The sequence below is a fragment of the Homalodisca vitripennis genome, chromosome 5, assembly GCF_021130785.1.
Source record: "Homalodisca vitripennis isolate AUS2020 chromosome 5, UT_GWSS_2.1, whole genome shotgun sequence".
NCBI lineage: Eukaryota > Metazoa > Arthropoda > Insecta > Hemiptera > Cicadellidae > Homalodisca > Homalodisca vitripennis.
In genome coordinates, this window is record NC_060211.1 from 111407098 (window position 1) to 111429948 (window position 22851).

Consider the following 22851-nt stretch of genomic DNA (forward strand, 5'->3'; position numbering starts at 1 on the left):
CCAACATTTATCTAGCATGTAAGAGAATATTAGGTGGAATAGTGCTGGAGCTTGGCTAGAGTAAATAAGGATAACGAACACACTATGCAACCTATTAGTACATTCCGGTTACATCTATAAGTATGGATAGAAAGTACATGGTTAAAAGAATAAAAGGCGCAAAATAAAATTATACCAATTGTTACTCAACAATTAAATAGGAGGAGTTAAAGAATCACAAAGTGACAAAGAATTACTTAAATAAAAATAAGTATACGGAGAAAAATTTGTGTTGAAATAAACGTATGGAGTATAAATCATGACCAATATTAAAATATTTATGTTTTCTTTGTTTGAAATGTGTTATTGACAATTAATGGTTTGAAAAGATAACAGGATTTTGCACATCTGCGGTCGTATGGTTACAAGAATAAATATTAATCGTCTTCAGAGAAAGTTGGATAGATATGTGAGTTCCTAATGTACAATAGGCTATTGCCTTAACTTAAATCTGTTATAACTTAAGTACGTCGAATACTAAAAGTTTGTTACTTTTCAATTGTTTCAACGCAGCTAGCAACAATATCTGTGAAATAAAAAACTTAAGTTATTTCAGAAAACAAGAGCTTCCCAATAAATTACGAAGTAATTTTATTCCTTGTGTCTATCGAACCATATTACAGTCAGAAGGCACTTGAAGCGTAAAAAGAATATTCGTGCTCAGCCAATTTTACGTCTTATAACAAAAACCACATGAAAGCTCTGAATATTCATGAAGTATTTATTTGTCAATCACAAATTAATTTGCCATCCTTCAAGCTGTTCAATTAATGTATTCCTGCATCCTTTGAACACTTTCCAACTACGAACAGATATTGGTTTTATTATAGTTTTTAAATAAATATTGTATGGAGTTTTGTTATCCAATAATCAAAGTTAATAATAAAAGACACTGCATACTAATACTGTATGTATTAAAAGTAAAAATAAAACTGCAAGGCATATTTTATAAACACGAAATCAGTTAGTAGTCGCGAATGAAACTCAATATGTTATAAAAACAAAATATTCCAAGACCCTACTTCTGACAGTCGTCCAGCTATCCACACTACTATACTGAATGAGTTCAGGAAATATAGCGAATGGTAATAAGGACTTGTCTTTGACATTGTGTGACACGATAAGAAATTGTTTTCTTCGAAACAAAGGGTAAAAACGCGACTACAAGCTTCGAGCTTGTTACAGGCTATCAGTAATGCAGTATTATCTTGTGTTTCTGCAAATACGCGCGTTGTTTAGCAATGCAGATGTGGAGTTGGTCGGTGGGAAAGTCCTGCAGACTTGACTGGCTGCCAACCACCAAGGCTCGGCCGATCTGTGGCAAGGATCCGTGAGGCAAGGTGAACTTCTGGGCAGCATTTGCAATGATTATTTAATGGGCAGGTCCTAATGATGTGGGAAAGGATTTTATTATATTTCTACTTATTAATATATAGTATGTATGGTAATTACCCTTCAGCTGTAAAAACCAACCTTTATAGAATGAATTTGAATTTTATTCTTTAAAAAAATAAGAACGTTGAAAATGAAGTGATTTTACTGGTTTATCAAATTATGTGCAATAAATCCACATTAAATAATGTAAAAATTAATATTATGGTTACATAAGGTGGGATTTTTTCATCAGCATTTATTCAAATGAGATTTATGAATATAGATTTATTCACTGATATCCGAAAAAAGCTTAATGGGTTCCTCACACGTCGTTCTAAGGACTTATAATGAAAAACTAACAAAAATAATATGACAAATGCAACAGGGTATATTAGTACAAATTTCTGAAACTTTATTTCTATGCAGTCATTTCTTGACCATGTTAAGAATTAAAATGTGCAATTGATATCTTTGAAGTATATGATATAGTACTTCTAAGAATTATGTCTCATCATAAAACTTAATTCTAGACTCACCCATGGCAATGCCGAGCACTGTGCAAGTGTTATTGAGATCCTCCTTCAGCTGCTCAATGGCCAGAGACAACATAGGTTCTATCCTCTCTTGAGCAATGTCTACCCCGCAGACGCCGCCCTCAGCTCCAGCCGCCGCCGCTCCCGCTGCAGCCCCAGAATTCTCGCCCTTCCCACCCTCTCCTGTCTCCATCTTCACGTCACTCTTGAAGGCCGTACCCAATTCCCCGATATCGAAAGGTTTCAAATTGTACTTTCGCTGGAAGCTCGTGTCCTTCAGTACTTCCCTCAGTAGTCGATGATCACAATCCGGCTTCTTCTCTTGTTTGAGATCGTTCTTCTCAAGGATGTTTCTTATTATAGAATCCTTCTTCCTCTGTTCCGGGAAGCAGATGTCTTGCAGGTACTTGGACTCTTGCAAAATCTCCTCGAGGTCGATTGTAATCTCCTGTTTGATCTTGGAGACCTGATCCGGATGGAATGACTCTTGGGGGGAAGGACAGTACACAGGAGACGAGTAGTTAGAATGGGTCGGAGACGACTCCCAACTCTGATAACCCAAGTCAAGGGTCGCGGGGAAAGGCTCTTCCTTGATGTTCTTGAGAATGTATTCGTCCTTATTCTTGAACAACTCGTCTTCAGAGGGGGAATGGAACATGGGTGGCGGCGAAGTGGTGTCGTAGTAGAAGCTGAGTAGCTGCTGATGGCTCTGAGGGGAAAAGGGCACTTCGCTGTCGCAGGTCGGCAACAATGAGAGGTCGAAATCTGCAGCGAAGGCGACGCTGTAGTCGCACACGGAAGAGAATCCCAAGGAGAGAGATGGAACAGTTTGTGGCATCTGAAACAGATAACGTTACCGTTTAATCAATCTGATCATTTCATTCAGCTATTCATTGCATGATATGAGGACTTACACAAGTACACACCAATTTATAAGGATACGTGCTTCAATTGATAATGATGATTGATTTTTGACGTTTATAACCAATAGTGATCTTGAGGATTGTAGAAGACGGGTTTTATAGACTAGCGGCTGGGCTCTGACGTCATGCCCAGTCTCGCGACTGACGGCAGATGTGTTCTCATAGGAGATGTTTGTTTTTGCTACGTGACGCCACGCTACGTGCCACGTGATAGAGACTGTACAGACTGTCATTGTCTATTATTCTACTGTACTTGTCCTTTTCTCAGGACTGTGATAGGTATGTTGTGTTGTAACAGAACGATTTTTAAATCGTACACCTTTATTCTATATCAGCTTTCTTCCTTTATGTAAAATGACGGGATGAATACCTAGGCTTAAAATATACAATAATTATTATTGTTGCAACAAATAATCAATACTAGAAGTAGATGTTATTTAGTGGTTACAATACTCGTCAATATTTGGACTGTTATGAAAACAAATAATACGAAAATAGATTTAATACATTCAGTGGTAAAATAATATTTTCAGGGGAAAAATAAAAGAGAACAATTGTATCGGATGGTCACTTCCATTTAAGTCATTTAAACGATCAGTTAATCGTCTCCAATATTTTATTCAAAAGCTTTTATAAAATATTTTAAATCGTCTGTGTCGAAAGACGCTGAGAACGTAAAGGGGCTCAGGTGTTCGCATTAAATATTGGAGAGCGTTCAATCAATCAAGAATCAATCAACCAGCTGCTCCTAATTTTCTCGTAAGCGTTGGGTAAAATTTATGTTAGATACACAATTTTTTACTATCCACAACAAATCTATAACCTAATTGGCCGTAAAAAACATAAATATTATTTGGTAACTTTTTATCGTGCTTAGTATTCACTGTAACAAGAGTAAATTGTAATTAAGAATCATAATATATATTATCCAACTTTGGTTTGTGTTTGTTTGTGAAATATTTGTGTTCTATGCTTTTGCCAACAAGGTGGTTATAATATTAAGTGACGTTGTATTTAGTTATTTTACCCAAATTGAAGTTGTCAAAACTTATGTTAACGGACCATTTTGACAATGTACAGCATAATTAAATTACCTTAAGTCAACACACCAGCTAACATGTGAATTAAATATAAATGTGCTTAAAATGTATATTTAATACCAAACCAGGAGTTTATATTTGAAGTGTATTACATCATTTTAATAAAACGTTTTGAAGAGACTGATATTACAGTTTTAAAATAAAAATGAAACACAATGAATTTTAATCAGTGACAGCATTCCTATAATTTTTAAAATATTTAATAGCCTTAAAAAGCTTTTAAAAAGGAAGATTACATAAACAACAAAAAACGCATTCTTTATATCATTTCATCACAAATGTAATAACATTATGCTGACAATATTAGCCATTATCATATTAATCAAACTTTTTGTTTACTAATTCAAATTACTTAAATTTACAATCAAACATGAGGAATTTAAATATGTGCAACTTCATCATTTATATTATACAATGGAGATCAACTATTATACTAGAACATAAAAACAATAATTGTATGATTGCGTGACACATGCATAGTAACTAGCTGAAGTGTTGGATGGCAGTGAGAGAAGTAGGGTTGTGGTGGTGATTGTCGTGGTGATGTGCGTGCGAGCGTGCGTGAGGCAAGGTGGGTGGACTAATTTGTTTACCATCTGGACTTAACGACACTCCCCCAGGCCCTGAGACGTTTACCTCTCTAAGTAATGAAAGCGTTATTATTGATGACAACAATCATTAACTAATGAAAAAGTTAACTCTAACTTACCAGTTCGATAAAGCTCCACCACACCCTCGTTTCTTTGATTTCAAATTTTTCCGGAATAATTTCATTGTTTGAATAGTTAATGTAGTTAAGTATTTTAATTTGTCAATTATTTATCAAAGTTTAGATAGTAACGGTTAATTACAGATAGTAATAGAGTTACAAGTGAAAAGTGTAAGTGTCCCCAAGTAATAAAGTACGCTATTTGTGGTGTTGTGTAGTAACAATGGTAGTGAAGGTTTGTGAGAGTTATATCCACTATAAGCAGGCCTAGTATGTAAGTTAGACTCGCCTTGAGGTCCCGCGGCACCCGACACTGATCACATTGATTGAAGTATGAGCGATTAAATTTTGAACCGGCCCTGCTGACGGTGAATATAAAACTAACCTGTAGCCTTCTTTGTGCGGTGATTTCGGCGCGCACCATTATTGGTCGGCCAGCCAAGGTCGAGCGCCGCCATTCACTCACTCCTCACCGCCTCCTCCGGGCTTTCCCGTTCACGTAATCTTCCATTATAAAGGGTTCATTGTTACACGGTCTTCCCCACCCCTCCCCCGACTGTTGCACTGTAACACCCATCTGTCTTCGGTATGGTTTTCTATAGAGTGGAGTTACCCATACTGACATGTACTTAGTCTCTTGTAAGGTGACGTCATTCACGTTCAATCTATAGAGCGTGTCGGTAATTGTGGAGTTGGAAGTTGGGAGATCTTTCTTGACTGCTGTGTTTCAACAGGAACTCTGTTGTATCTCTTTATAACTCTTTTTTACACTTTTTAAATTGATACACTTTGAAGTGTAAAACTATTAAAACAACATTACATTTAATTTGATTGTCTCTTTTAAGACGTAAAAATATATGGATTTTATGTTATACGTATACTCACTTATTTAAATTATTTTTTAGTGACGTATATGATATCCATTGGAGAACAGTATTCGTTGTTTTAATGCCGAAAATTACACTGAAGTAACTATTTTAAGATTCTACATATTATGTTGATAATGCATTCTTTGTTGACTTATATTTATTATAGATGGCTACATGATGTACTTTTGGGGCTAAATATATATTCTTTACGATGTCTTTTGTAAAAAGATAAACCCGTACTCAAGTAGACGCGATTATAAACAATCGACTGCGAATTACTGCGTTTGATTTTTATCTTAACACTCTTAACGATAACAAGATTCAAAGATCATAATATCAGTTTCTGGGTTAAGAAAGCTGAATTTCAAAATTATTTTTTTTATCCAATAAAAAACTTGAAATTATAAAAACAGAAAAACTATGTTACGATTATCATTAGATAATAATGTCTACATGTGTTTATACTAAAAGTGACGTCATTCAATGATGGTTATGGCCAAGTTGAAAGAACCCGACCTTGCCGCTCTATAAATAATCATATATAAATAAATAATAAAGTGTTTATTTCTGTTAATAAGCAAAAACTAATTTGAGCATCTAGAACTTTAAATGGGTTTTCAAAGGAAAAGAACTTTCCATAGCAAAATAAAACCAACGCCAAATAATATTGACAGTGTCTGCAGACCATCTATTAAGGTGTTATTTATTTTGTTTCAACATAATTATTATTTCAGACCGGAGATGAAAGTTATCCATCAAAGCTAGAATCTATAGGAACGCCATTATAACACTTTTCTCCTTCCGAATCAACTTTAATTACTCTACATCAAATTTATGGCTTTTGTAAATTATGTAACAAGAACAAGCTCACTTTCATCTGTCCGACTGAGATGTATAAGGACTATTAAAATCTTACTTAATTACGTAACAATTATTACTCAACTAACATCTAAACACAAGTTTACTACTTTAATATTTACAGTTTTTAGCAAAATGTATACCCATTGTTTACCACAGTTACAGCTTAGATTAGAATAAAAGGGGGAATAAGGATTCCCGGTTACAAATAACAGCAAACACAGTAAATTATCAGATTTGGTCCGAATAAATAATTATCAAAAACAATCTATAAAATCTGTTTCGTAACGTAATACATTATATCTAAATCAAATTTTAAATATTACCTTAATAATAATAATGTATACATTGACTACAGAAATACCATATTTATTGATTGTTTATCTTCAATATTATAAGACAATTACGAGTCTTTATATTTAATACGTCTTAGATTATAAAATATCATTATATCTTTTACGACTAAATTACAGACTATGCGTAATATTTTTGAAAACTTTATTATCTATAAACTATAAAAATAATGAGATATAAATAGATATCTCATATCAATTATTTTACTGTAAATCTTTGTTGAGAGCCTAGTTTTAGTACTCATCTATAGCATCTTAGGTATTCGAGTTACGTCATGGCCAAAGTTGGTTTGCAGCAGAATTAATAAAAGTGTTCGTTATTTGTTAATAACACTGCTTTTAATATCTTTAAAATATTAGTATTAATAGAGAATATTTTGTTATGAAAAGAACAGCGTAGAACAGCGTAAGTACAAGAGATAGTTGCTATAATGTTTAAGACGGTATTACTCTGTTTATTCCGTATACACCTCGGAATAACGTTTATTTACAACGAGTTTGCTGAGTTGTCATGGGACGTCATAAAGGACAACAACGAGAGGAACTGCGTCATGAGGAGAGCCTCCATTGATGCAGAGTGTACATGTGCTGTGCAAATCTTTATTTGTTGCTTCCAGAACCAGCCTTCGGAGAAGTTAAACGTCATCAAGGGAAATAAACGTCAAGAGAGTGACGGAGCCCAGCGTCAATGGTCAGTACGTCAGAATAGTCCTGACGGAGAACTGAACACACCCAGAGTATGGATTGAACAGCTGATGAAGGTGTACTCTCAACCGCTATAACGTCACCACTGACGTCACTGAACAAGCACAGCTGTATTGTACAATTGCCGATTACGAAAGCCAACGTACACCTTGAAGTTTTCTGCAGGTGTTTCCCGGTTTCCTAATTGCTCAGCATCGTTATCCATATTTATAAAGCTCGTTATGCTGATGATATTCCAGGAACAGTCACTGGGATAAATTACTCCCTCCTTCAAACTGGAAATGAACTGATGGCAGGGTAATAAACACACTGGATAGATCAACTATTGTTTTACTAATGTTAAAGTAAATCCCACCATCCGGTAACAACTTATCTATCTCTGTTTGTTGCAAGTACTTATGTGCGTTGTGATTATGTTACGATTCTAGTATTTAATATCGTTTTTGTACTATATGATTTCCTACCCTTCGTACACAGAGAAGTTTTGACACAAGTTTTTGTCTTGCATTACCTAAAGCATTGCCATAGTATCATCTATAAACAAAAGTTAGGTTTATCTCTTTTTGTTGGCTAAATTATGCATATACAGGTACATATTGGATCAGTGTTCATAGCTTGTGCTTAAAACCTAATCCAATGCATTTATTTGTTGTAAAACACGTGATAATGACACGTATATCAAGGTTGAACGCCAGGCAACAGTATGTATGTACATCATTTTTATACATGAGAATTTGTGCAGTATTGAAATCCTTGAGTGAAACTAGATTTTCATGTAGTTGCTATCGTTTTATAAATAGTTTTATTATTTGTACTAATATGAATAATTAACTTCTAGTTATCATTGTCTTCGTTATACTTGATTTTGAACTGTGATAAAATATGTAAAATAAAATGTTACTTGTTTTATAATTATAGGTAACTAACCAAAGGCATGTGTAGACATTTAAACAATCTATATCTCACTCTTAAAAAAAAGTATTTGCAACAAAATCAAATATTGAATACATACATATCAGACAATGATTTTAATAGTTGTAAATCAATATACGTACTTTTTTCTTTAAATTTATTTATTAATTACAACAATATAGGTTTACCACTTATGTTTACCTAAATTGTCCGTAGGGTAAGATACCTGTCGTGCCGTAACACAAGTACAGCGCCCAAACTGTCAGAATGTTTCGTTGACATTTGTACAATTACAGATATACCGTATACTGTATCTGCATGCAATATCATGATATCGCCACTCGACGTGTCCGATATTCAGTAGAATCTAGAGTGACATGTGCAACCAATTAAATGTAATTTCTGATGATAGCATGACAATGTAACAGTTTCAGTAAATGTAACAGTTCTATACGTTGTTGATATTTTATGACAGCGGTCATCTGTCCAACCGATTCCACCCTCACTGTTATAAGTTCTCCAAAAGGATTCACTTCTGACTTATTTATACCTTCCTTTTTCAACTTTCACTGGGCACTGCAAAACTCAATGTGTCACATTTTGGTAGCCCTACCTGTATATATTTCCGGGAGTGGCACATCACTAACCACAAATGACGATACATCAGGGTAAAATAGCTTGTCGATATATCTAGTTGAATACTGAGGATGTCTATTGAAGTGCGTGGGGCTCCTTTAATATTATGGGCTGTTGCTACGCTAGGGAATGTTATCCTGTGGCCGCTTCGACCTGAAGAAGCTGGTTAGCGCTCGGCTCCCATTCTTCCAATGTGTCATGGCATAAGACAGTACCCGTTACTCTCTACATAGGATCTCGAAAACAGGCGGCCCACAGTTCCAACCTTAACCATCTTGAGTATCATTCTTCTCTTAAAGCAATTAACTTCTTTGTCTCTCTTCTTGTCCTGAGTGTACAAAACAGTCACAAATTATTTGTGTGATAACAGCGACGCGTGTCTCAGAAGCAATGTCAAATAACGGTTCCATCCATTCGTTCGTAATTACCTTGCACTCGAATGAAAAAACAAAAATGGGTTCAAATACTACAGGACGAACCATTCTGGAAATACTAAGGTAACTGTGATCTAGCGGTGACATTTGACCTAAAGCAGTGACAATGGAACAGTTCTATCAGATGTTACAGTCATGACACAGTCACCCAACAATGTATGTGTTGTGAGAATATAAAATAAAACAACTTCGGCAAGATTATAAATTAAAATTGTATGTTTGAGATACAGCCTGATAATTGTCTAAACCGGTGACAATGAAACAGTTCCTCGAATGTCACGGTGGTTTGTAGTGGTAGTGATACCTGGATGATTCGACGTTCACAAACACTTCATATGTACGTAATTTAATGCTGCCACAGGTGGAATTGTTATTAATTAAAATGAGCAATTATAGCAATTAAGTAATGTTTTGCTGCACCATAATTAATTTGTTGGCCATTTAACACATGATTAATGTTATTCAAGAGTTTCACCCATTGGCTGGAACAGCGTATGTGTAGTAGGTCTAATATTCTCGAAACACACATGAAACAATTAATTGTATAATAAATTAATGGAGCATGGGGCTTTTGTCGTGGCTGTTTTGTTATTACCTCAAATGCAATACGCAAAACGAAAGAGGTGTTTGTTCCGTTATTACCATAATAATTAACCTCCCAAATACTTTGTACCACTCAATATGGTTGCAGTAGTATTACTGTACCACTTTCGATAGCTTATTGTAAATGTGACTCACTCGCAAAAGGGGGAATACTTTCATGGCAAAAATCTGTAAAATGAAGAATATATTACCGTACTGAAGCATATCCCTGTCATATAATTGTATTTGTCACATGGTAATAAATTAAAACGATGCGGGAGGTCCATTTAGAGTTCCTTCGTCCTACGTCACCAACTATTTTTGGATCCCTTCAGACGAACATGAATCCAGATTTCAGGAATCAAGTCTGGAAAACCATCAGATTTCAGATGCAGCACATAAGACGAAGGTGAATTAAAGCTACACCAACATTCGCACTGAATCAGACCTTCTCACCGTGTTACGTGTAGAAGACTGAGTAATAACAATATTGTTTAACTGTGTAGCTTGTAACAGGTCAAATTACGACATTTGAATATTCGCGGGGAATTGGCAGACTGTGACGTCAATGAATCGGCAGACTGTGACATCAGTGAATCACATGTTGTCGGAATTGAGATTTATTTAATAACGAAGACATTTATTGAACTTTATACGGGAAAAGATTTGATTAATTAAAATGAAGTAAATATAACCAAAATTCGTGTTTTACAAAAACATTAAATAGAATTACGCAGAAGAGCCAATTGTGGTATGAATGACTTGTAAATTTATGACGTCATAAAGCACATGTTGCTAAAAATTTAAATAAAAAGCTTTGAAAAATTAATAAAAAGAAAATAGAAATACTTAAATTGATTAATTATAGTAAACGTGATAAATTTCGACAATTATAAGAAAGAATTAAATTAAATTTATTCGTGAAGACGCTGATTTGAACGAGAGAAGTGATGAGTGTTGTTTTGAATCAGTATCCGTCGTATTATACGGAGATTCGTTCTTCTACCATCAGACTCGAAGCAAGGAGGTTGTGTTAGTTCCCCTTGGAAAGTAATGATCTGTTGTATAGTATATTGAAATTTAATCAAGGATGGGATATTGTTTAGACTTTTAAAATTATCAAAGCACTGCAAGGTGAGTGAGTTTATAATATTGTTGAGAGTGTGACATTTAATAAACTAATCTCGTGGTCACTTGCTTTGACTTTCTTTAAATATCCCTTTTACAAAAAGTGTGGAGTGATGTTAAATTTTGTAATTATTACTTAATATATTTTGGAACCCTGACATACACACAGACTTGTCTCTGGTGATAACACCAGAGACATTCAAATCTAATAATTTTTGAGTAATACGAGGAAATACATCTAGCATTGGGCAAGATGGCGACCGATACTATGATGAACAACATGGTATATCAACGTGCCACTGGTGACAAGGCGCGTACAACTACATGGTGAGTGAATAATTCTAAAGAACTGACTTTCAGCAAATTATCGTAACCAACGTGGGAGTGACACATAGCAAATTGGTGTTATTACCTGGGACTCTCATCAAATTTACACTCGCATCAAATTTGACCTACATCAATAGGCGCAGCAACGAGGGGTCCTCATCAAAATTGACATCTCATCAAATTTGGCTTACATCAAGCTAAGCTCTGTAATAAATGTAAGTTTGAATAATAAACTGAAAATTCAGTAGTAAAAGTGTATATTGTCATTGAAATATTGTCCGAATTTCAACAAATCCTAATAGTTGTTACCTAATTAATCCAGTTAAATTATCATGGTTTAAACTAACATGTTGTTATAATCACAACTAATGAAGCGCTCATAATGAGGTACGATCCGATTTGAACATCTGGATTATTTAATTGCAAGCTTCATTTACTATATCAGTTTATACATGCCCACATCCGACTAAAATATTATAAAAAACATTATTCTGAATATCACAACAACCTTACATTACTAAGTGTACAATTAACCTTAACAATTACAGTAATTCCCTCCTGTATCTCTGTAATGTGCTTTACGTTTCTCTTCTCGTACATAACCATCCAATCTAATGTCAAGGATATATATATATTAGTTCTGCATTCAACCACCAGAGTGAGGCAATAGTCATCTCTGACGTCATATCTCGGCTCTGATGTCATCACTCAGCAGCCAATAGCAATTCGGAGGATTCAGTAGGCTTCCACTTGATCTCCCCGAGATGTTTCTTGCATTACTAAGTAAAGTTTCATTCAATAGCCATTAATATTGTTTGCATACGGTGTTGCGGAATTCCAAAATCGGTAGGGAATATAAATTGTTATTAAATATATATTTATTAGCTAGACATTCGCGTCAGATATGAGTATATGAATATACAGAGTGTAATAAAAAGGTTGTGCTTGCTATGCACTTTCAGATTTAATGTGTGATTTTAAGCTAAAAATGAAGAATAACTTTTTTCCAACTTCCACTTTATTTAGCCGCTAGCCGCTATTTTACCTTTTTCCTACCTAAATTCCAGTCAAGCTTACACTCACGTGTGAGTAAGAGGAATTTAAACAATCTTACTAGGGTCGTATCGCCGAGACAAGATGCAAAGGATTATACTCTGCACACGTACATCAGATCTTTCTACACTCAATCTCATATTCATACATATATTCACACAGATCTGCTAACTTTCATAATACAAAATTCATTCACTGAAATATACACCTCGTTCTTGTTCGTATTACCCATCTATAACTATCCACAAATGTTTAATGTCTATATAAATATTTAATGCTTATTTAATGTCTATAAAAAATAAGAATACAATTTCACATCTTTGTATGGTTGATCATGGTACTTGTTAAACTTTATAATTTATTTTATGTTTGTTTAGTCATTCAAATTTCAAGACATCTACGACTACATTAAATTTACATCTTATTAACTAGCACTAGCTACTAGTTAGATTTATCACTTGGTGAAATTAAGTACCCATACTACTTTCTCATTATACTACCACTTATGCAGCCATAAATTGCAGTTTCATTTCATTAAGGCGTTATTAAAAATCTTTCCCATTTCATGGGCATTATTTATTGGCATTGAAAGGGCGTTTAATTCATTTATGTCTTCAACAACACCCTAAAAGTTCAAAGTTTATTTAAACTAGTAATTAAAGTAAAACTCGTTAAAGGAGACTTACAACTTCGGTAATGACCAACAGGATAAACGTTTATGTGAACGAATAATTAAAGTAAAACTCATTACGGGAAGATCTCAATTTACTGTTTAGTGTTCAGTTTGTAACACTGTTACTTGACATTTTGTACTAATATTTACCAGTGTATTTTCAATAATTTATTTTAAACGCTCTCGATACAAATTAACGGATATGAGTAGGCAAATAGTATAAATAAGGTATGAAAGAAAAGAAGGACATTACAGCGCCACGAAACCCGCTTCTCTACACACTCGAACCTACTCATGTAAACTTTACAGCCCTTCAAACATAAAACTGAACAGAATTGTTGGATCAGATGTTTACTACACCTTTATGCATGGTAGAAGGCGGAAATTACCTAAAGGTACGTTTTGTATTGCATCTATTCTTTCTTACCATACACAAAACTCTTAAAATTTCTAGAAATCAGAATAGAGAGCAATATTTTCAAAATTCTTTGAGAAGTGTTTTTACGTACCGTTGAAGATACTTGTATTATAAGAGTATTATACTATATGCCTATAGCGTGTCTTGACAGAATACTGAAAGTGCCTTTAAAATACAGAATAATTTATGTAGACCTACTTACACTATTTTATGACAAGTTACAATATTATTCGTAAAACACTGTAATGTTCTATCTTTGGAAATCCTTGGGCCGTATGCATATATGATTATTATGTTTTGACACTACTTATTGAGCGGAATTCGAATTATGTATGTTATGAATGACCAGGAGTTCACACTTCACTTTCACCTAAATATTGTATGATTTACATTTCTTTTAACACCTAAACTGTGTAATGTAGTCTTTTATTTGTAACACTCTCTGAAGAGCTATTGAAATGTTTGAAGTAAATAATTAACGTTGCTAAAAAGTACTCTTGAAAAATAAATAGTCTTCACACTTTCAGCATGTATTACGTATTGCTGATTCTAAATATATTCACTTAAGACCGGACACTTTTCGTTTTCTACGAACAGGAAAACGTGTAAAGAAGATTTGAAAATGAGGAATTGGGATAATTCAAAACTTTATTTATTTAAATCATTAATTCAGTGAAAACATTTAATACAAGATTTAGTTATGCATCTAGACCAAAAAATAAAAACATATTTTTATGCATTTATTTTATCTAATGAAATCAGTATGCATGCCTCATACAAGATTAAAACTCATAATATGTAGATATATTCAAATAAATAATTTCTTTCGACACGAATTGTTTTCTTCGTCTCTGCCATATCAAGTGCAAATACATGTCTAACAGAAAAAAACTTTCAAAAAATCTTTTTTAACGGACTCTTGCTAGTTACTTACTGATTGATAGTAAACATTTTGTTATAGAGTACCTTATTCATGTCTTGTAAAACAAATTCTAAACACTGCTGCCCTTGGCAGCCATTTTCTGTTTTATTCTGAAAGATCAACCTCAAACCACTTTATTCCATAATTTTTCCTGGAATGTTTTGTAATAGTGTTTACTTTAAATTGAGGCTTAAACGTATGAAAAAGTATTAAGGGCTTATCATCTGTATAACATAACGTAGAATATCTGGAGGGCTCCTACACAGTAGTGTAACACTATGCTTCCTGTAGTTGCCTTGTGGTGGCTCTGCGCAGAATACTCATGGGCGTATGTCGAAATGAGAATTGAAATTTTGATACGTGAGGTGTCTTTGATATCCGAAGGTATCTGTGGTTTAAAGCAAGAGTAAATCGCCACTTTCGCTGTGTTACGTTAACAATCTTTAAGATTTCCATACAGAAGGAGGGTATGAATTGGTTATCCCATAATGGATGGGCAGGTACAATGAGGGAGTGTGAGTGGTTATTATCGTATAATTAACAAACCTGGACGGCGACGCTGTGGCGGCCATCTTGTAGATGACGTAGTTCTACATTAGCGCCTCTCGGTGAGGAGACCCACCTCACCGCTCACTTTCACCACCTGCGTCTTGTCTTTGCGTTTCACAACACCACGTAACTCCCACCGTGAAAAACAGTTCCTTGCCGCTGTCTTTTATGAAGGAAATAGAAAGTCGCCAATTCGTCAAGCACGAGGTTGTGTTGTCAAAGGGCGGAATATTGCCGAGAACGTGAGTGAATTCGGCGGTTGCAAGTTCGTATCACGTCCTATAGGGCTGACAACACACGTTTCACTCACATAAATCCCTTAGCATATTTACGGAGTTACACCCTTCTCGAGTTTCAGTGCTCTGCGGAGTTTACTACGCCATGTGTCACACAGTTTACAACGTTAGTCGCAGAACTCTCGCCACATCCAGTGGAACCTTGTCTCATAAACAACTAAGTCTTGTGTTTGAGTGTGATACAAATTCTAGACTCGTATCACAAGCTATATTGTTTACCGACAGAAGTTGTAAGGCAATATTCTCCACCTAGGAGACTTTAAGATTCCTATTGTATTCATCCAAAACTTTATTTGTCATAACATAGCCTACCATTTATGTTTATGTACAGGCAACGACATGTTTCACATAGTAAAAGGTTCCAACCTATTAGGTTCATGAACGAAATGCATAAACAAATAAATGATAAATATATAAAAGAATGACACAGGATACTATTATTGCGCAGTAATAGATGACAGTACATAAATATGAGAGATTTCTTTCATGATCACGTTTTTTCCTCGCTGAGGTTATTATAGTTATATTTCCAATAGAGACTTTCATTGCCAATACAGCGCCTTGTTTACATATATTCAAATTAAATTTCCTAACGGCTATAAGCCACACGTTACGTAACACTCTACACCCAGTTCGAAAGGCCAAAAGGTATCTAAATCTCAGCCAAGCTATCAATGTAAAAGCTACTTTGAACTTTCATTGGTGTGGATTTAAAAGCAAGTGAAGAAGGTTTCTCGTGTAAATATTTCAAAAAGTCTATACAATCTTTAGTCAGTCCGTGTATGCACGATTGTTCCAAATAGAAATACAATGTAACCAAGAATTTTGTTGATTTCATTTATGTTTTTGTCTGTAACATTTGAGCAGTAAATGCCCATTGCAGTTCACCACAGTATAAAATTATTGAGATGTATAATGCAATTGTCCTATTTTGTTAGGTTATCAAAAATACAATTATAATAATAATATTGAGATTTGGTTTTTATATTTAAGAATTATAATAAACATTTTAATACTTTTGGTAATCTGCTCGGAGATAACTCCTAATAAATAATCTTTACAGTATAAAAGTTATTATCTTAATATAGTGTATATATGACGCCATTATAACAACATTATATCAAACAATATTTCCAGTTTTCAGATTGGATTATGAACTAAAATGGGATGATTTGATTTTGGTTAAATATTCATGATTCATATTCAAGTTTGTGTTTGAATTAATTTCGTAAAACCACGTCATAAAACCTAATTAAGGAATTTAGAATGCACGAGTGAATTTAAAAGGAAGAGTTTTAAGTATTTCAATTAAAATTAGGAATATTTCAAGATTTATAAAAGGAGATAACATAAAAATATTCTAGCAGCTTATGGTAATGTTAACTATTCCAACGGAACAAGCGAAAACATTCTTAGTGACAGAATATGAACTTCAATGCAATGCACTCAACTGCACTCACGACCTGTTTGTCATTCCAAGCACAAGTGCATACACCTACACATATTGCCACTGGTGATGTGCTTCCACGTACTGTATCCGCTATATACGTAAATGTGTTTATTGCATCGTGTCATTTTAATGTTTCTCACCAGTTATGCTTCTCCAACAATGGATAATATTATAAAACCTTCATCTATTGTTTGGTTCTGTATTGAACCACATCGATTTGTAACTGTAGAGTGCCCGAAATGGACGACCTGATATCTTCGCTTGAGTAACACACGGAAACTTTCCGATTGATAGAAACTTGTTGTTGCTCCTTAAGAGATATTAGTCTATTCTGTTTTAACCTCGCATTCACATATTTAACGATGGAAGATATGTATCTACATTTACATTTTTCCTTTATTACAACAGTTCTCAATAGTCATGAAATATATTAAATGCAGTCGTATAAGTTAAAAGTATTTTATTCAGGAAAACTTAAAGCTTTATTGCTGTTATAACATTTAGTATTTCTCTGTATCAGTTTTATTCAAGCGTCTCTTTATTTAGCCGGCATCTAAATGCCGAGTAGGAAGATAGAATTACTAATTCAAGTGAATTATTTAAAGCAAAAGCTCTGACAAAATCTGGTGAATATTCTCTACACTGTTAAAACCTGCAAAGTGACTTCACTCGTTACCAAGTATACACTCCACTACAGCCAGAGTCAAAGCAGCTTAGCACAATGTTACACAACACAGCCAGAGTGTATAGTTTAATCCTATACGATCAATTATCCGAAAATCCAGATATTGCAAACGTAAACAAACGCGCGTATCTGCGGTTAATATTCCGCGTTTGGCAGGCAGTGCCGCTACAGGCAAGAGGACGTCAATACACAAAAACGTTATTAATGATACCAGTACGCGTGGAGGCGGCCATTTATTCATCACTTGTCCACCAGATGTAGCAGGAACAGACACTCGATTTGTCGCTCTCCCACAATTCTATTCCTAAACCCCCGCTTGTACACACAGCCTGTAATTCACGCCCTGATGACGCAACTAGATGGAGCACAAGCTCGTTTATTAATACCGAATAAACAAAGGAATAATGTAATAAGTCATAATAATAAGGATGCTACACAGTTATGTGGTTTATAATGTTACAATCCTTATGAATCCATGTTGGCTGTATTTACTGTTGCTGTATCCGATATTGGCTTTAATTCATGTTGGCTGGACTTTTATTTGGCTGTACATGATGTTGGCTGGACTGTATTGTTGGATGTATCTAATGTAGGCTGGACTCTAATTATGTTGGTTCATCTGATATGGACTGGCTCTCATGTTGGCTGTATTTAATTTTGGCTTCACTATGATTTGGTTGGACCTTGACTAGGATGCACATTATTTTTGTTGGACTCAGATGTTGATTGGACTTAGATTTGGCTGTATATGATGTTGGCTGGACTCTAAACTAGGCCTTATCTTATGTTCGCTGGGCTCTGATTATTTTGGCTGTCGTGACATTGAATGACTCTGATGTTGGCTGTATTTTATGCGGGCTGGACAGTAGCACAAGAACGTTTGATTCACATAGAATAGGGACATCTTAAACCTAAATATGCGACGACCTGTGTGTTTTGAGTCTCAGGAAGTGAGTATAACTAAACTTGGAGGCTGGCTTTATCTTAAGAGTACAGCAAAGAAACTGACAAGTTGTCACCTCGTCACGCACAAAGACAATTATCAGAGAACTAAGTTCATCCGTCAATTTTGGTCTCACGTTCTGGTTGCTCAGGGAATTGCCGTTGGAATTCTCTGCGGTAATGATATGTATTTTCTATGTGTAACAGGTGGCTACTAGAAAGGCAAGGCTTTGCAGAGCCGAGTAGCCCATTCAGCCATTCCTCTTGTTGAAGTGGGATGAATTATAAAGAAGTGAGCATTGTGGGTAGCAGAGCCTTTCTTATCACGTCATTCCTTTCCTATTACTGTCCAATTCCCATTTCTCCTTTCTCCTTTTATGTTGCTGGCAGTATAAGTAATTTTTTTCTTGTTTAAGATTAAAATCTATAATGAGATATGAATGTTTTTACTCTAATGTAATAGGACTTTGAAATCGCTAAAGAAATGTATATTTTATAAAGTCGATTAAATGAATTTTTTGTGGGATTCTTTAACAAAGTTACTTTCTAATTACCATATATCTTACAGTTAAAATTATTATTGCATAGCAAGAAAAGAATTAATGGACAAGAGGTGCAAATGTACCTGACTCTGTTACACGTCACATGTTGTGTATTAAAAACCACAACACACAAAAGAGGTGTTACTGTTTAAGAGACAAAGCAGCTTACCAACACAGAAAATATTAGCACAGTAAATTTTCCCCATTATGATGCATAACAGCTTAGAACGTATATTATGTTTTAGGTTCTTTATTAACATCTCCTTTTTGGTATTATTTGAAATAACTGTGTGTATTTTCCAATTGTCGCCGGGTACTTTGCCTAGTTGGGTTGTATTAATAGTTTTTTGTTGAAGGAAGGAAAACAATAAAAATAGGCAACAATGCGTATCTGTGATGGCGACCTGCAGCAGTGCTGACGGCCTAAAACTGTGGTCGTTTTTAAAAGATCTAAAATTCGCTACTACCTTCAGTGTTCATATTTATTTTACCCACAAAATTGGATAGTAGACTTACATAAAATACTTTTCAAAGTTAATATTATAAACATTAATTATTTTTGATAAAATCGCTATGCACCTGGAAAACCCAATTCTTCACATTCTTTAATCAGTTTTTCCAAAGTCTATTTTAAGGATATCTCGAAACTTTTCCATGACCTATTCTTAAAAGTGAATTAAATAAATATTAAACAGCATTAAAATTACGTATTCAGTAGCTTAATTAAAGGAAAACATATTTGATTGCCTCAATATGAGTAATGTCAACAAATAAATTACTATTAACATTTTTCATCTTCATAAACGTATTATTTTTGTAAACATTTCTTAATATCTACTTTTAAGTATAGTTTTTCTGAAAATGGTTTTTTTTTTCGATCTTCATAAACCAAACCTTAATTGAGAGTGGACAAAGAAAATTGTATAATTCAATTACGTATTATTTGACCCGATCGGTACACAAACTTAGTGCTCACCCAATCCCCTACCCACTATTCCTCACCACTAATGCTGAATTCAGTCGAATCAGTTAATTTGCTAAGCACTAGTAGGCTTTAAAATCTATCCAAAACTGTGACACTGGCGTGGTCGATTATTTAAATACTTGATTTGTTCTAAAATCTAAAGCAGGTGTTAAAATCTAATAGCTTTGGTTTGTTCTGAAATACCTACGTATTTCATTAAGTAGGCATACATTCGCTGTGGCAACTTAAAAAAACGAATTTATTTATTCTAGAACTTTTACAGTTAAACTACAATAATATGTATTAACGTTAAGGATGAACCCATTTAATTAGTGCAAATTTCTAAATTGTAAAACGCTACAAAAGTAATTGACAGCATATAACTTGACATTGTATTTACTTATAGTTTAGTTTGTTTAATGGGCAAGACCATCCCAGTTTTTAGATACTATGATAACCTCAGCCACGAGACAGACAAGGCCGCGGTAGAGGCAGGATGCTGGGAGGAGCGTAAGTACCGTTACTCGCAAATCTAGGCCACAGCATTCCCTAGACCTGCGCACTGCGCACTGTGCCGTTCGCCGCTCACTACAACACTGAGTCTTCCTTCTTATACACTGATGTGTATGCCTACATACATTGAATTAAAGCCATACATCATCAAACTACGTCAGCTGCAGTTTTTGTCATTATTACTGATGGAAAACATTAAAGACATCCGTTTACGATGGCAAGTTCAGAATAAATTTGATACCATATAATTTGATCTCCGGGCTTTCGATGTTTGGGAAACTTCAAAATCGATATAAGCCTTAAACACGTAAGGAGATGAGAAAATCCTAAGGAGAGGAAAGGAACGAATACACTGAGTATAAACTGGCCCACAAGAGGCAAAGTGTACGGCGTAGCTATAATCAATTGTAAGACAAAGCTTGTGAATGTTGCTTACGATTTTCTGAGTGTACCAGCACTCTGAGCATCCAGGGATGATGTGTTCACGATGTACTCTCTGATTGTATTTTTCTGGAAAGCGAGAGGGCTGATGTACTTACAAGTCTTATTTTGATTGTATTACTCTGGAAAACGAGTTCAGATGTACTTACAAAGACTCTGATTGTATTACTCTGGAAAGCGAGGGCTGATGTACTACAGTGTTATCTCTGAGTGTCGACTTCTATCATTGGTTTAACTCTAGAGCTGATGTACTTAGAATGTACTCTCTAAATTGTATTACTCTGAAAAGCGAGCTCTGCTGTGCTTACAATGTACTCTATGATTGTATTACTAGCTAAAAACTTGGTTTTCTTGGACAATTTGGGATTGAAATATACGCATATATATCTATGAATTAACAAGATACTGTTGTTTTATGTTACGCTCTGTAGACCTATATATTTCGCCCCTTCTTATCAATTACAGTAATAGGATAGAAGAAGTGTATCTGCAATCTACGTAACAGCTTGAAACTGTCTAAGAGAGATTCTATCTAAGAAAGTGACTCAATTGTGTTATGTCTCCTGTGTTAGGACTTTATTGCTTTGTAATATAATAAAAGCTCTTTTACTTTAGATTGGTATTTAACTACGCCCATGAGTAATATTGGTAATATTTAAGAATCATATTATGAGCACTAGTGAGTAGAGAAGCCAGAAAATTTATCTTATGATTATCTACACCATACTAAACTATAAAATATGATCACTTTAGGCTGTAACTTAAATTCCAGATGAAGAAATATAGTATAATTATGTCTTTGACAACAGAGTCCTGCCACTATTGAAAAGTGTTTACAGGAATTACGGTACTTTTTTATTCGTTTGCAAAAACACCTAACTTACATTTTGTTGTAACGAGAAACCTGTCGAGTCGGGTCTCTTATCGTTGGCTCCTCGGAATCAAAAAAATTCAAATACGAAGAGAATATTTACTGCGCTGAGGGTTAAAATAATCTTGATTCGAAGACATAATCTTCCAATTCCTTGTATTAAAATATTGCATTTATTTGATTATAACCTTGTTACAAGCGTTTTATAACTGTAGGGATAATTTCTACTAAAGACCCTTACAATGTAAACAAAATATCCCGTTTTTGCACGTTATAATAATAACGCGATAGTCTAAACCTATTAATACACAGAGTTATTCCTAATACTTTTAATACATTGTGATACCATAATTACAAACCTTATTAAAAATACGACGTAATATAAAAAAGTTAATTAGCGAAAGTTATAATCAGCGGAAAGTTTGAATCAATTTTGGAGAACTTGTCTAAGTTATACTGCGAAGTCAGAGAGGCAGGGCTTCCTTTAATGCACCTGGGTCCACAATATTCAATAACTTAGTTGTATCTCTTACTATCCTTACACTGTGTCACTCGATAGAATCTACCGAATGGAATATTATGTAAGTTATGTTTTTACCTGTAATACAATCTGTCTACCGAAGTTTTATAGGCACTGAGCGCAGCGAAAGAGTGTAACCAGCTTATTATCAGTGTACTCTATCACGTCATGGAGTTGTAGATGTCAAGGCCACATTATTGCGATGTGGTTAACGAGTACAGTCTGGGCCAAGAGTTTCTCACAGGAGACAGGTAAAAATCCCCTTCCTTCCTCATAGTTGCGGAAAGTTCCTTAAAGTTTTCACCCACGTTTAACCGACATAAACATATAAGAATTACTGTGAAATCAGATTCACTATCGAACCGTTAAAAAGTACAAAATATACAAAATACATATTATGATAAGTAGTTAATGCTACCTGATGTAATTATAAGATACAAAATTTCAATTTTATGATTATTTAAAATTTTCGCCACCCCTGCAACTACTGTAACCAGTAGGAACAGTCTCCGAAATTATTCTTATCGTTA

The 22851-nt window shown here is 34.5% G+C and overlaps 1 protein-coding gene across 4 annotated transcripts in view; it reads right to left on the bottom strand.

Annotated features, from left to right (window-relative positions):
- LOC124362700 (DNA-binding protein D-ETS-4-like) overlaps nucleotides 1-22851 on the bottom strand; it is a 43714-nt gene that overhangs the window by 10793 nt on the left and 10070 nt on the right. The window contains exons 1-2 of one of the 4 annotated variants that reach the window (XM_046817412.1): nucleotides 5064-5381; nucleotides 1950-2784 (exon numbers count right to left, since the gene is read on the bottom strand). In XM_046817412.1, the coding sequence (XP_046673368.1) occupies nucleotides 1950-2784; nucleotides 5064-5102 (874 nt within the window). In that variant the 5' untranslated portion in view covers nucleotides 5103-5381. The other 3 variants (XM_046817415.1, XM_046817414.1, XM_046817413.1) reach the window with 3 other exon arrangements.